Source organism: Triturus cristatus, chromosome 8, assembly GCF_964204655.1.
Source record: "Triturus cristatus chromosome 8, aTriCri1.1, whole genome shotgun sequence".
NCBI classification, from domain to species: Eukaryota; Metazoa; Chordata; class Amphibia; order Caudata; family Salamandridae; genus Triturus; species Triturus cristatus.
The window spans coordinates 1,476,019,953-1,476,032,017 of NC_140591.1; the positions used below are offsets into that span (position 1 = coordinate 1,476,019,953).

At 43.9% G+C, this 12,065-nt stretch overlaps 1 protein-coding gene across 1 annotated transcript in view; it reads left to right on the forward strand.

Moving 5' to 3' along the window:
- The window catches only part of ARHGEF17 (Rho guanine nucleotide exchange factor 17), a 612,786-nt gene extending 604,420 nt beyond the window's left edge, over positions 1-8,366 (forward strand). Inside the window, exon 21 of the mRNA XM_085623310.1 lies at positions 6,799-8,366. Within this exon, the coding sequence (XP_085479436.1) occupies positions 6,799-6,992 (194 nt within the window). The 3' untranslated portion in view covers positions 6,993-8,366. The remainder of the gene's footprint in view (positions 1-6,798) is intronic.
- Positions 8,367-12,065: the final 3,699 nt, after the last annotated feature.

Genomic DNA, 12,065 nt, shown 5'->3' on the forward strand with positions numbered 1-12,065 from the left:
GACATTTTCTCTTTGGATTTGAAGGCAGACCTTGTTTCCCAGAATAATGCCGAAACTCTCAACTTAGCCTTCCCCAATAGTTTTAGGCAGCTTTTTGGCACAAAGCAAGATTTCTTCTCTGCAGGAGGTGCAGAGGTGTCCGTCAGCCGTGGGTGACACTAATCCCCACACAACTACAACAGGAACTCTACTAGAGCCAGATTCTTTGCATAATTTTACCACACAGTTGGTTGGACCTTGAATTTTCCTTGTAACTTTTCTCTTTTTAAAGAAGAAACTTAGTGTTCGAGGCATATGGGCTGCAGATTGTACACTGTGCATAGATCGCCATCTGGTGTTGGGCTCGGATGCTTGCACTTTGTTGTTGTCTTGGAAGAGTCTTATGTAGTCACGAGATAGGTGACTCCTCCCTTGGACGATAGTGCGCATGGGCATCGACTCCATCCTCAGATTGTTTTTTTCCGCCATCTGGTTTGGATGTAACTTCTGCGCTCCGGTTCGGCACCATATTCTCCAAACCTTTTAGACACGCAAACTATCCAAAACTCGATGGTATTGTTTTCGATCGCATGATCTTCGATGTGCACCTCAACTACTCGATTCCAGTCGTCGACCCGGGCCGCTGGGTCTACGATGCCGTTCAGGCCTACAGCTCATGGAAAGGTCTCCATTTAAAAAATGCCGCCAGTGTGTAGCTAAATTTCCACACAGCGACCACCTAAAGGTCTGTAACCTGTGTCTCTCGCCCGAGCACGACGAGAACAATTGCCAAGCCTGCGCCTCTTTTAGATCTAAAAAGACCATCCGTGATCGCCGAGCCCGACGACACATCATGGCGCAGCGAGCAGCTCCGGTACCGGTAGACATCTTCGATGAAGGCCCCGATGTCCCGAAGGAGGATTCTGAGGACCTGGAAATCCTGTCCGAAGCAGACGACTCTCACTCAGACGACCACATCACTCCTGGTCAACGAGTGAGTACAATTGCCCATACCCCAATTCCACCTGAAAAAAAGAAGGCCCTGGTCAAAACTTCGCCTGCTAGCCCCAGTCGCGACCAAAAACAAGCTTCAGAAGCCCCGGCTCCGAAGATAAGGGACAAGCCTTCCGGTAGCTCGTGGCCGAGCAAACCGCATATCAGTGTTCCGCAGGCACCATCGGCACCGAAGCTGGGAGTGCAGCCTACTCCCAAAAAGACATCGGCACCGAGCACCTCGACGCCGAAAGAAAAGACATCGGATCCGAAACCAAAACATTCGGAACCAAAAAGATTTCCACCTCCACAGCCAAGCCGAAGGACCCCAAAACACCTCCCAAGGCTTTGGGGCAGAAATCCAAACCTCGCTTGGACCTGAAAAAATAGGCGCCGAAAGCGGTTCCCGAAGAGGAAGAACTTTTTCGGCCGGATCCTATCGATCCAAAACAAAAAACTCTCAACATAGACCCCAAAACAGGACATCTGGCAGCTGTTCCCCACAAGAAGAGGAAACTGGACACACTAGGATTTCCTGTAGTGCCTGTGAAGAGAAAAGACTGTGGCACTTCACCTATGAGATCCTCTTCTCCTGTTCTTCCTCCTAAGCCTGTCTCTCCTCCACATTCTCCTATACTTCCACCAAACTCATCACCACCACACGATGATGATGATTTAGGGGATGGGGGAGGCAACAATGACCCTTTCACTGACCCCGACGATGACACAGATGTACCACAGGATCATTGGGACGATTATGATGACCCAATAGATCCTCCAGACCTCCCTGATCCCCATGCATATCCAACAAAGCCATCTCCCCCAGAAGACAATATTGGCTTTGGGCAGCTTGTAAATAGCGTTGCTCTCTATCATGGTGTTCAGATGCATTCTGACCCTGCAGACGAGGACTTTCTTCTAGACACATTTGAACAGTCACAAAAAACTGTACAAACCCTGCCAATGTTAAAGGGTGTCATTAAACATGCCCCTGACATATTCAAATACCCTTTTAGGGCTAGAATTCTCAATCCTAGGATTGACAAAAAATATAAACCCGCTCCCAATGATCCCACGTACATCAAAGGTCAACTGCCTTTAGATTCGACAAGTGGTAACTAATGCTAGGAAACGTGCAAACTCTCAGACCTTCGGTGATGCGCCACCTCTAGATAAAGAATCTAAGTTGTTAGATGCTTCCGGCAAGAGAGTTGCTGCCCAAGCAGCTAATCACTGGCAGATAGCCAACACACAGGCATTACTTGCTAGGTACAATAGAGCTCACTATGACCAACTAGAAACCCTATTGCAACATTTACCTGATCAATATAAGACCAAGGCAAATGGTTTAATTCAAGAGGGCAAATTAATAACCAATGCTTCAATCAAGTGTGCCCTTGACGCAGCTGACACCGCCTCTAGGTCCATTAACACTAGCGTGTTACTCAGACGGCATGCCTGGCTACGCATCTCTGGCTTCAAACAGGAGGTACAAACAACTATACTCAATCAGCCGTTCAATCAAGAACAACTTTTTGGACCGGCTGTAGAAACCACTTTCGAAAAAATGAAAAAAGACATGGATACTGCTAAATCCATGGGAGCATTACAGTCTCCATCCACCCATGGTTCCTTTCGTCGCTCCTTCTATAGAGGAGCATCCAAAAACATCAGAACAGACACCGCCTCTTCTTCCTACAAAAACACCACGCAAACATCCCCCAGCAGAGGATATTTTAGAGGCGGATACAGGGGAAATAACAGAGGGAGAGGCCGAGGTAACAACAACAGTCGCACCTCCCCCACTAATAAGCAGTGTCTTCCCTCCAGACCATTCCACCCCAGTCGGAGGGAGACTATCACAGTTCCTACCTGTCTGGACTTCCATCACCACAGACAAGTGGGAAAGACAAATTTTCCAGTATGGTTACTGGCTGGAACTTACAGCAACCCCACCCACCATACCACCCAAACAGCGGCCAATGTCCGCGGAACATCTCGCGCTCTTAAAACAGGAGGTTCTCTCACTGCTTCAAAAGCAGGCAATAGAGCCAGTTCCCTTACAGCATCAAGGAACAGGGGTTTACTCGTTGTATTTCCTAATCCCCAAAAAGGACGGCACCCTAAGGCCAATACTCAACCTCAGACCTCTCAATCTCTACATACAGTCAGATCATTTTCACATGATCACTCTTCAGCAGGTCCTCCCACTACTTCAACAAGGCGACTCCCTTGCCACACTAGATCTCAAGGACGCCAACTTCCACTTTCCCATACACCCTGCTCGCGGGAAGTATCTAAGGCTCATAGTGGACAGACAACACTATCAGTTCAAAGTCCTTCCATTCGGGGTGACCACCGCGCCCAGGGTGTTCACAAAGTGCCTTGCAGTAGTAGCAGCACACTTGCCAAGACAACAAATCCATGTCTTTCCATACCTCGACGACTGGCTGATAAAAGCCAAGTCATTTTAACCAGTGTGTTCTTCACACCCATCAAACCATCCAGCTACTACACAACTTGGGATTCACAGTAAACTACACCAAGTCACATCTTCAGCCCTCTCACAAACATCAGTATTTAGGGGCCATATTAAACACCTCCAGAGCACTGGCATATCCCAATCCAGCCAGGATAACCAGTATACAAACCCTAATCACCAAATTTCAGCCACAGCATTCCCTCCCAGCAAGGGTATTCATGCAACTCATAGGAATGATGGCCTCTTGCATTTTTATCGTACCTCACGCAAGACTTCAGATGCACTCCTTACAAGAATGCCTAGCACGCCAGTGGAACCAGGCTCAAGGACAACTTTCAGATCTGGTGTTGGTGGACAGCCGCACACATCGCTCTCTGCGGTGGTGGAACACATGAAACCTTTCCAAAGGGCGGCCGTTCCTAGAGCCGGTTCCACAGATGGTGCTAACAGCAGACGCATCACTCACCGGCTGGGGAGCCCATCTCCTAAACCACTCAATTCAAGGCAAGTGGACCACTCAACAAAAAGTGCTCCACATCAATCACCTAGAAGTACTGGCAATATTTCTATCATTAAAATCATTCCAAGTACATCTACATCACAAGACTGTCCTAGTTCGAACGGACTATATGACAGCCATGTATTACATACAAAAACAAGGAAGCACACATTCTTTGCAGTTGTCTCAGCTGGCGCAAAGCATATGGAGATGGGCCATCCCACAAAACAGATATCTTCTTGCAGAACACCTTCCAGGAGTTCACAATCAGATTGCGGATCTGCTAAGTCAACAGACACAGCACATACACAAATGGGAACTTCATCCTCAAGTTCTTCAACCATTTTTCCAAATGTGTGTTCAACCAGACATAGATCTGTTCGCCACACACGCAAATGCAAAATGCACAACCTTCGCCGCCAGGTTTCCATACCCGTTGTCCAAAGGCAATGCGATATGGTTGAACTGGTCAGGCAGATTTGCGTATGCTTTTCCACCACTCCCACTGATTCCCCTAGTAGTACGCAAGCTTAGACAACAATCCCTCACCATGATCCTGGTAGCTCCCACATGGGCACGGCAACCGTGGTTCACAACACTCCTGGAACTTTCAGTAGTTCCACACCAAAAACTACGTCTCTCCCCAACGTTGTTAACGCAGAACCATGGAGAAATAAGGCACCCCGATCCAGGTCAACTGAATCTAGCGATCTGGCTCCTGAAGAGTTCGGTTACCTTAACCTTCCACCGGACTGTATGAACATCCTTAAAGAAGCCAGACGCCCTACTACTAGAGCTTGCTATGCAGCAAAATGGAAAAGATTTGTCATCTACTGCAATAACAATAAAATTGTTCCACTGGATGCTTCAATCCAGGACATAATTTGCTACTTGCTACACCTACAAAGGTGTAATCTAGCATATTCATCCAAAAGATTACATCTAGCAGCACTTGTCGCTTATTTATAAAACAGACAACACTTGTCACTATTTAAAGTAACTGCAATTAAAGCCTTTATGGAGGGCCTTAAAAGGATAATTCTTTAGGTTTTGTTCAGGCTACCAAAAAAGGTTTGGATGAAATGACCAGCATTACCTTTGTGGTTGACCATGGTTTAGCCTATGAGAAATTCAAACCTAAGACCCACTTGGAGTCATAGAAAAGAATTGCAGCCCCTTGGTGCCCGGTGGGAATCAGTTCTGGTTTTATCCTGATGAAAAACCTGGTGCTGATTCCTTTGATCAAACAGTACGAGGGCTTGGAGTTGGAAACAGAAAATATTTCAGAACATCTGATCTATTTCTTCTTAGAATGTGAGGAGGGCACTCAAATCTCTGTCTCTGAATGAGCAAAATCTGTGCTCGGGATCAAGTATGTCATTGAAAAGAAATATCCGTCTGGAAACAAAGGTCAGAGTCTGCACATCAATCACCTAAGAGGTCAAACTGCAAATTGCACTGATGCATCTGCTTCAAAATTGGGATCATCTTCAGGGCTGACCCTAAGTTGGCACCAAGACCTGTCAGCATCTAAAATTAAGTCACTGAAGGTTCTATCTGGGTCAAAACTGGTTTCAACAGTAAAACAAATGTTGGCACCCTATCTCTTAAGCTATATGCCTTCAGGGTTTGTTTTCGTATAGATGATGCATGAAGTTTAGGTTAAATCCTCATGAGCACTACAACAGAAAGCAACCTCCAAGAGCCACACCTGATTCAAACAAGTGAAAGTACTGCGGAGTGGAGTGATGGTCAGTGTTTCTCACAACAATTACGGTGGTCGATCGACACACCCGAGAGTTGAGTAGGGAGGTGCAAACGTAGAGAAAGGGTTCAACACAGCAGGAGGTACTGCCTCCACCAAGTGCTGGACATGTCGGAGAACGCGTCAATCCCAACTATTGGAAGGAGATTACAGTTCTTCACACAACAATGGAGAAACACCAGCAAAGGAACATGAGTGAGGAATTCTGTGCCAAGCTACTTAATTGAATATATAAAGAGATCAGTGAATAGAAATAAAACAAGAACTGCTTATTGAGTAAGTAGAAGTGCTCTTAGATTTAGGAACCAGAAGGGATCTTAGATTCAGGAACTAGTAGTGCTCCTAGATTTAGGAACCAGGGAGAAGGTACCCCAAGATCGGATGAGACCAAGCATTGCATACCTTGCATTTGTTTGATCCAGTAAAAAATGGAATGTTACAACCATCTAGGACCTTTTATTTTTAAACTCAAAATAGCATATTACAATATTTTATAATTATATAATAAATATGAACTATATGTATATATTTTTTACATTAAATTATATGTATTTATATTTTAACTAGATAATTTAATTTAACATTATTTTCTATAGGGTTTTATGTTGATTTCCTAACTCTATTATTGTCTTGGGGAGGTTGTTGCACTACCAGTGATTGGCCGTGTGTGGTCCTGGACTTACTAGTATTTTTTTAGTACTAACTTTCACTCTGATTTTGTCAATAAGCAAGAGAGGTAAACTTACTCAAAAGTGTAAATTACTCAAAAGTGTAAGAGACCTTTATGAACCACGCCCAAAGTGCCAGTATCATATTACATTTAACCCTGGGAAATATTCAGTTTTGGAGGATAATGAAATTGTAGTGGATAAGCCAGAATTAGAAATGAGATTTACTGGTTCTGAAGGTGTTTAACTCCTATTTCACATCCCCACTCTTAAGTCATTATTTCATGTAGCTAGGAAAATTAAATGAGTCATTGTAAGGTTTTAGTCATCTTAATAACATTTGGAAATCTGTTGATATGTTTTGTGGTGTCAAAATGCACAACCTAACATTGGATGTCTCCTTCTTTGCCAGGCATTGAGAAGCTCACAGACCTTGAAAAGAAAGAGGCAGCAAGACACCGACCAACTCCTATTGGCCCTCAAGGCAAATCCAAAATCCTTGTGATCAGTGGAGGTGACGGATATGAGGACTTCCGGCTCACCAACAGCAGTGAAACTGTGGGGCGAGACGACAGTACCAATCACCTCCTCCTGTGGCGGGTCTGACTGCTGCGCTGCCATAGGCAAACTTCTTTTCTTTGATGGAAAGTGCCATTCTATCATCTCCAGAGTACCACTGCCCCTCTTGTTGTCATCTTACCCCTCCTCCTTCCGGTGTGCAACACCGCCACCCTGGGTGTTCAGCATGCGTGTGGACGTGGCAATACTTCAATCACATGGAGAGGTTTTGTGAGCAGCAGCAGAACTGCATATGTGTATATTGTTGAAAATATATATATAGATATATATATTATCCATACTCGCACAACTGGAGATTGATGCCTTGTGTGCGTGTATGTCTATGGACCTTGTTTGGTGTCGGAATGTTACATGGAGGAAGGAACCAGAAACGACAAGGAGGAGGAAGAAGATACAGATGTGTCAAATGGAGGAAGGGGGCCAGTAAGGCAGACCCGCTATGCTGACATATGGTTGTTACGGTACAGTTCACACTCCGTTCTCGCCAAGGAATGGAACATTTTGTACTTTGTTTTGAAGAACCAAGCAGGAGTTAGAAAAGCCAGTGGCAGAAGACCATTCACAATAGGGCGACACACTCTTAACACTGGGAATCTGCAACAGCTTTCATCTTTTGTTTGCCCCCACCCTCAGCTGCTGCCAATGAACCACAGAAAGGCAGGAAAAGCCTTAAAATCTTTCATTGAGACTGAATTTTACAGATTTTTTTTTGTTTGTTCACGGTTGGATCCTTGTACACATCCTCCATTATTTCAGTTATATCATGTGAAAAAAATTGAATTATCTCCACTCCCTAGTTGCATCCACACTGTGCTTAGATAGTCGTGGTTCATCCATTCCCGACATTGTAACGTTTCGTAAATGTTTTCTTTTTTAATTATTATTTATTGTCCTTGGAAAACGTTTTACAAATGTATTCTTTTTTTAAAGTTGTGTGACCTAAAATGGTTGGATGGGGGCAGGGCATTTGCCGTCATGCAGTGTGTTATATTGGCCGTGTGCTTTATGTTGTGAATGGAGGCTTAGCCTGCAGATGTCCCTCCCGTTCTTCTGCATTACCCAGTGCCAACGTCAAGCCTAAGGCCTGTGATGTGCTGGGCACTTGTTTACGAAGGCTACTCCAGCAAAGGTAGTAGTGACAAAAGGACATGTATCTAACTTTTAAGGTGGCAACTAACCAGGCCCACTGAGTGAAGAGCTTGGTTAGTTAGTGGCAGTGGAATGAACAGATTTTAAGAGAGTGTGGCATCCATGAGCAACTAAATGTGCAATATTTATTGAGGCTCCTGAGAGAGGGAAGGCAAGGTAAAAACTGGCTGTCTTTCGAAGACTCAGGCTGTATTTTTGAATGTTATATGGAGGAAGTGTAGTGAGGCTGTTCCTCAGTGTTCTGGAGATGGGAAAAAAAAAGAATTCTTGGAAAGTGTGAGTTGTGAATCTGCAGGATGAGTGCGATGGAGCACTTCAGTGGCCTTTCTTGTATAGTATTTATGTGTAAGTGCAACGCAGCTTTAGAAGTTACTGATTCAAATGTGCAACATTGGCGATTGTTAAGTATTAACCCGCCCTACGCTTCCATGTGATTTGAATGTCTTATCGAGAGTTAATGTTCTCGCCTGCCCTTCGGATACACTTGTTGAAGTGCCCTGGCAGTGTGATTGGATATGGTCTTTTGGTGGTGGGTAAAAGGCATAAGAGGACAGCTGATGATGTAGCTTGAAGATAAGAGATGATGGGGTTCGGTCCGCGGACTAGATGTTTTACTAAACAAGTAACTCAACGTGAAGTAGATCTATATATGAATGTTTCAATTGTGATATTGTTGGACACTCAACAAAATCACTGCATGGAAGAGATAATCACATTTTGTATTGATCCACACCCTTGCTGGCACTCCCGTCATGTGAACAAAAGCCAATGCAGAATGAGTTGCTCACTCTCCCAGGGACCATTGAGGAGTATTAGTGGACAAAGTATCTCAGCAGCAACCCATCTGCATCCCAGCAGCAACCCATGTGTATGTCAGCAGCAACCCATTTCTATCTCAGCAGCAACCCATTTCTATCTCCGCAGCAACCCATGTCTTCGCCAGCTTTCCTTTCAACCACTGGAGTGATTGCTTGTGTAAAACAAATTCTCCCAAGAGTTACTCTTGGAAGGCTGAGGTGCAGAACCAGGCTGAGAGTTATCTTCATCACTGCAGCAATAACTGATTAATCTGCTCTAAAGCAGGCTATCTGCTTGAATGAACACTTGAAATACAAATTAACCACAGCAGTGAGGGACGCAATGGTTGACTCCTCCTTTAATACTGATTCCTCTTTAATTGCCTAATCTGTCACCAAGCAAATTTGTGCAGGATCCTTCAGATGAATTGCAGTAGAAGGCGCTCTGCAATTTAAGAAAATCTAGGTAATTGTTTGAATTTGCGCTTGGTGTCGTGGCTCTACATGCCCAGTAACAAATATCCATTTGTCGATTTTATTTTTACCTTTTCCCTTTAGTGAAAGGGACTTTTTGTTCTTCCGGAGAGGTCATAATTGACAGCAGTTGTCGATCTGTGTTGTGCATCTTAATTTGTGCATCTTAATAAGGGAATGGTGAAACTGCACCTTCTCCATCCAGGCTGTGGTTCTAAAGGACTAATCAGCAAGTGATGTAATGTTGATGGATAACCATTCAGACACCTGTTAGGATTGCTAATCAGGTGGGGAGTGATAAACGATTTTGCAAACCGAACAAGTACACATCCGGGAATACCCAAATGCTATTTTCCATTGAGTGCAATGGAATAAAGCAGCTTATGTGTGCCTGGTGTCTGTTTATCTGCTAAACCAAGATTGTATCATGCATCTTCTTCCAGAGGGACACGCAACTCTGTATCCTCACTGATTAGAAGGAAGCAGTGAGTCTGGTACTATGCTTGGCACACCAAGCCGTAACTCTTTGTTAATAAAAATTCAAGGCTGCAACAATGATCTGCTAAATTAATTTATATTTTGGCAGATTCATGGTAAACCTTTTTCAAATTTCTGTTGTGGGTTGATAATAGATGCCCCGAATCTCTACAAATTACAAAATACACTTTGTCAGTTTGTCTTTTTTCAAGTGCCCTCTGTCAGGTAAGAAGATGGTGCGAGCGAAAATAAGTGAACTTGAGATATTCTAACAAAGCATGTATGAACTTTTCAAAATGGTAGTGTGGGATAATATGCAAGGTAGCTGTCAGGTCTAAAGAACTGGGAACTTGTTGAGTTCCAGGAGACCACTTGCAGCTACTTTGCAAGCAAGTGTTCCTAAGACCACACTCTGGTTCATGTCTGTGAACAGTCGGGTGGTGGGGCAGTTCACGAGGTTCCCCATGTACAATGCTGAGGAATGTAAAATGATTTAACTCAAAGCCTTCATTGTCATGACAAACCAACAGAAGGGGGAAGGAAAAAGTATGTTCTTATTTGTCGTCTGTCAATAGGGTGGTCAATTTGAACTCTGTGTACTTGCCAAGGAAAAAGTGTGCAGCCTCCTAGCAAAGAGTAGTGAAGTGCAGGTTTGCCTCAGAACCAACTAACGACGGGTCTGTGGGTATAACTTAGATAGGGTTGAACTTGTTAAAGGTGCCTGAGGTGAACAACTGAGCAGTGCTTTGGCACATATTCTCCACAATGTGAATATGCGTAAGAGAGACAAGTGCTTAAGTCACTAACTATTCAGTAGCCAGGCATTAGCAGGAATAGAAACATAACAGGAACATCTGCGTCCATTCACTCGTCAGAAGGGCACTTGTAGACTGCCCTGCAAAAAAAACGAGATTACTCCACTTGCATCGGTGCCAATACTTATCACATTTAGTCATCTACTGCAAAGTCCCCATTACAAGTTGTGCGGGACTCTTGATGTGGTAATACTGCACCTAGAATTCCCAATACCATTCATAAGTAATTTCAGGATTCAGTCTTACTGCATGATTCCAAGTATTTGTTTTTTTTGCCGGTTAAAATCTATTCCGGGAAAATCCAGATGTGAATTTTCCTCCACAATCTGTAATCCCAATTCGAATGCGTCTGAAAAGATTCTCAAAGATTAAAAACAATCTGTTACTGTATTTACTGGTAGTATGCTACCATATTTGCGTAGACTGTCCTACTGTCTGCCTTGAATGGTCACATAGCCATAGGGCTAGTTCCTGCTATCCTGTTGTTCCTCCACCATGAAGGTAGGAGTGTGCCCCCAGTGCCCTGATGAAGGTAGAAGATAGGAATTGATTTCCATAATTTTGATGTACTCCTTCATCTGGTGTAACTTCTCGAAAGAATAAATTTTCCCTCATCTTCTACCTGGATGACCTTCAGGTACTTGTGTTTTATTTAACCTACAGTGAGTATACACATGCGTGTGAATATGGCGAAAAACATGACTTCACTATCACAAGCGACAATAAAAAGTGGGAAATCTAATTTCGCTATTATACTACTCCTTGCTTGTGATTGGGGCCAGAGTCATACTTCTGGTATTATCAGCAAGTTTAGAAATATCGATCATCAATGAATACTGAACGTTCCCAAATCCTTTTAAACTCATTACCTAACTTTGAAATTCATGTTGCGTTAAGGCCTGTGTTCATGCAGATGACCAATAGCCTAAAGAGTATTTTTGGAAGGTTTTCTACGGAGACCAAACATGGGAATGACAAATACTTTAGAACCCTACTTCTGGTACCATTCCATCTCCCGAATGATGTCCACCGTAAAGTCTATCTTGATTAGGTAAGTCCAGATGGCCAAAGAGATTCTTTCGGATAATTTCCTATGATGACTAAACATGAAAATGGCAAATTCTATGAATCCTTACTTTTGTTAAGGTTCAGTCACCCCCTCTTAGTTCTTATCTTCCTTAAGTTAGCCACAAGTGCTTATGTACCCAAGGTCCTTCCACAGGCATGTGCGCGATACAAGCTCAATCACAGCCGTGCCGCTGTTCTCATAAAAGGACTAAACCAGACAACCCTTTGCTAAACCTACTCGGTGAGTCGCTGTTTGTGTGCCGGGCAGGCATGCAATGTAAACTGTAGATGTGCTGCAGTCTAGAGTGCTGGTCTCCTAG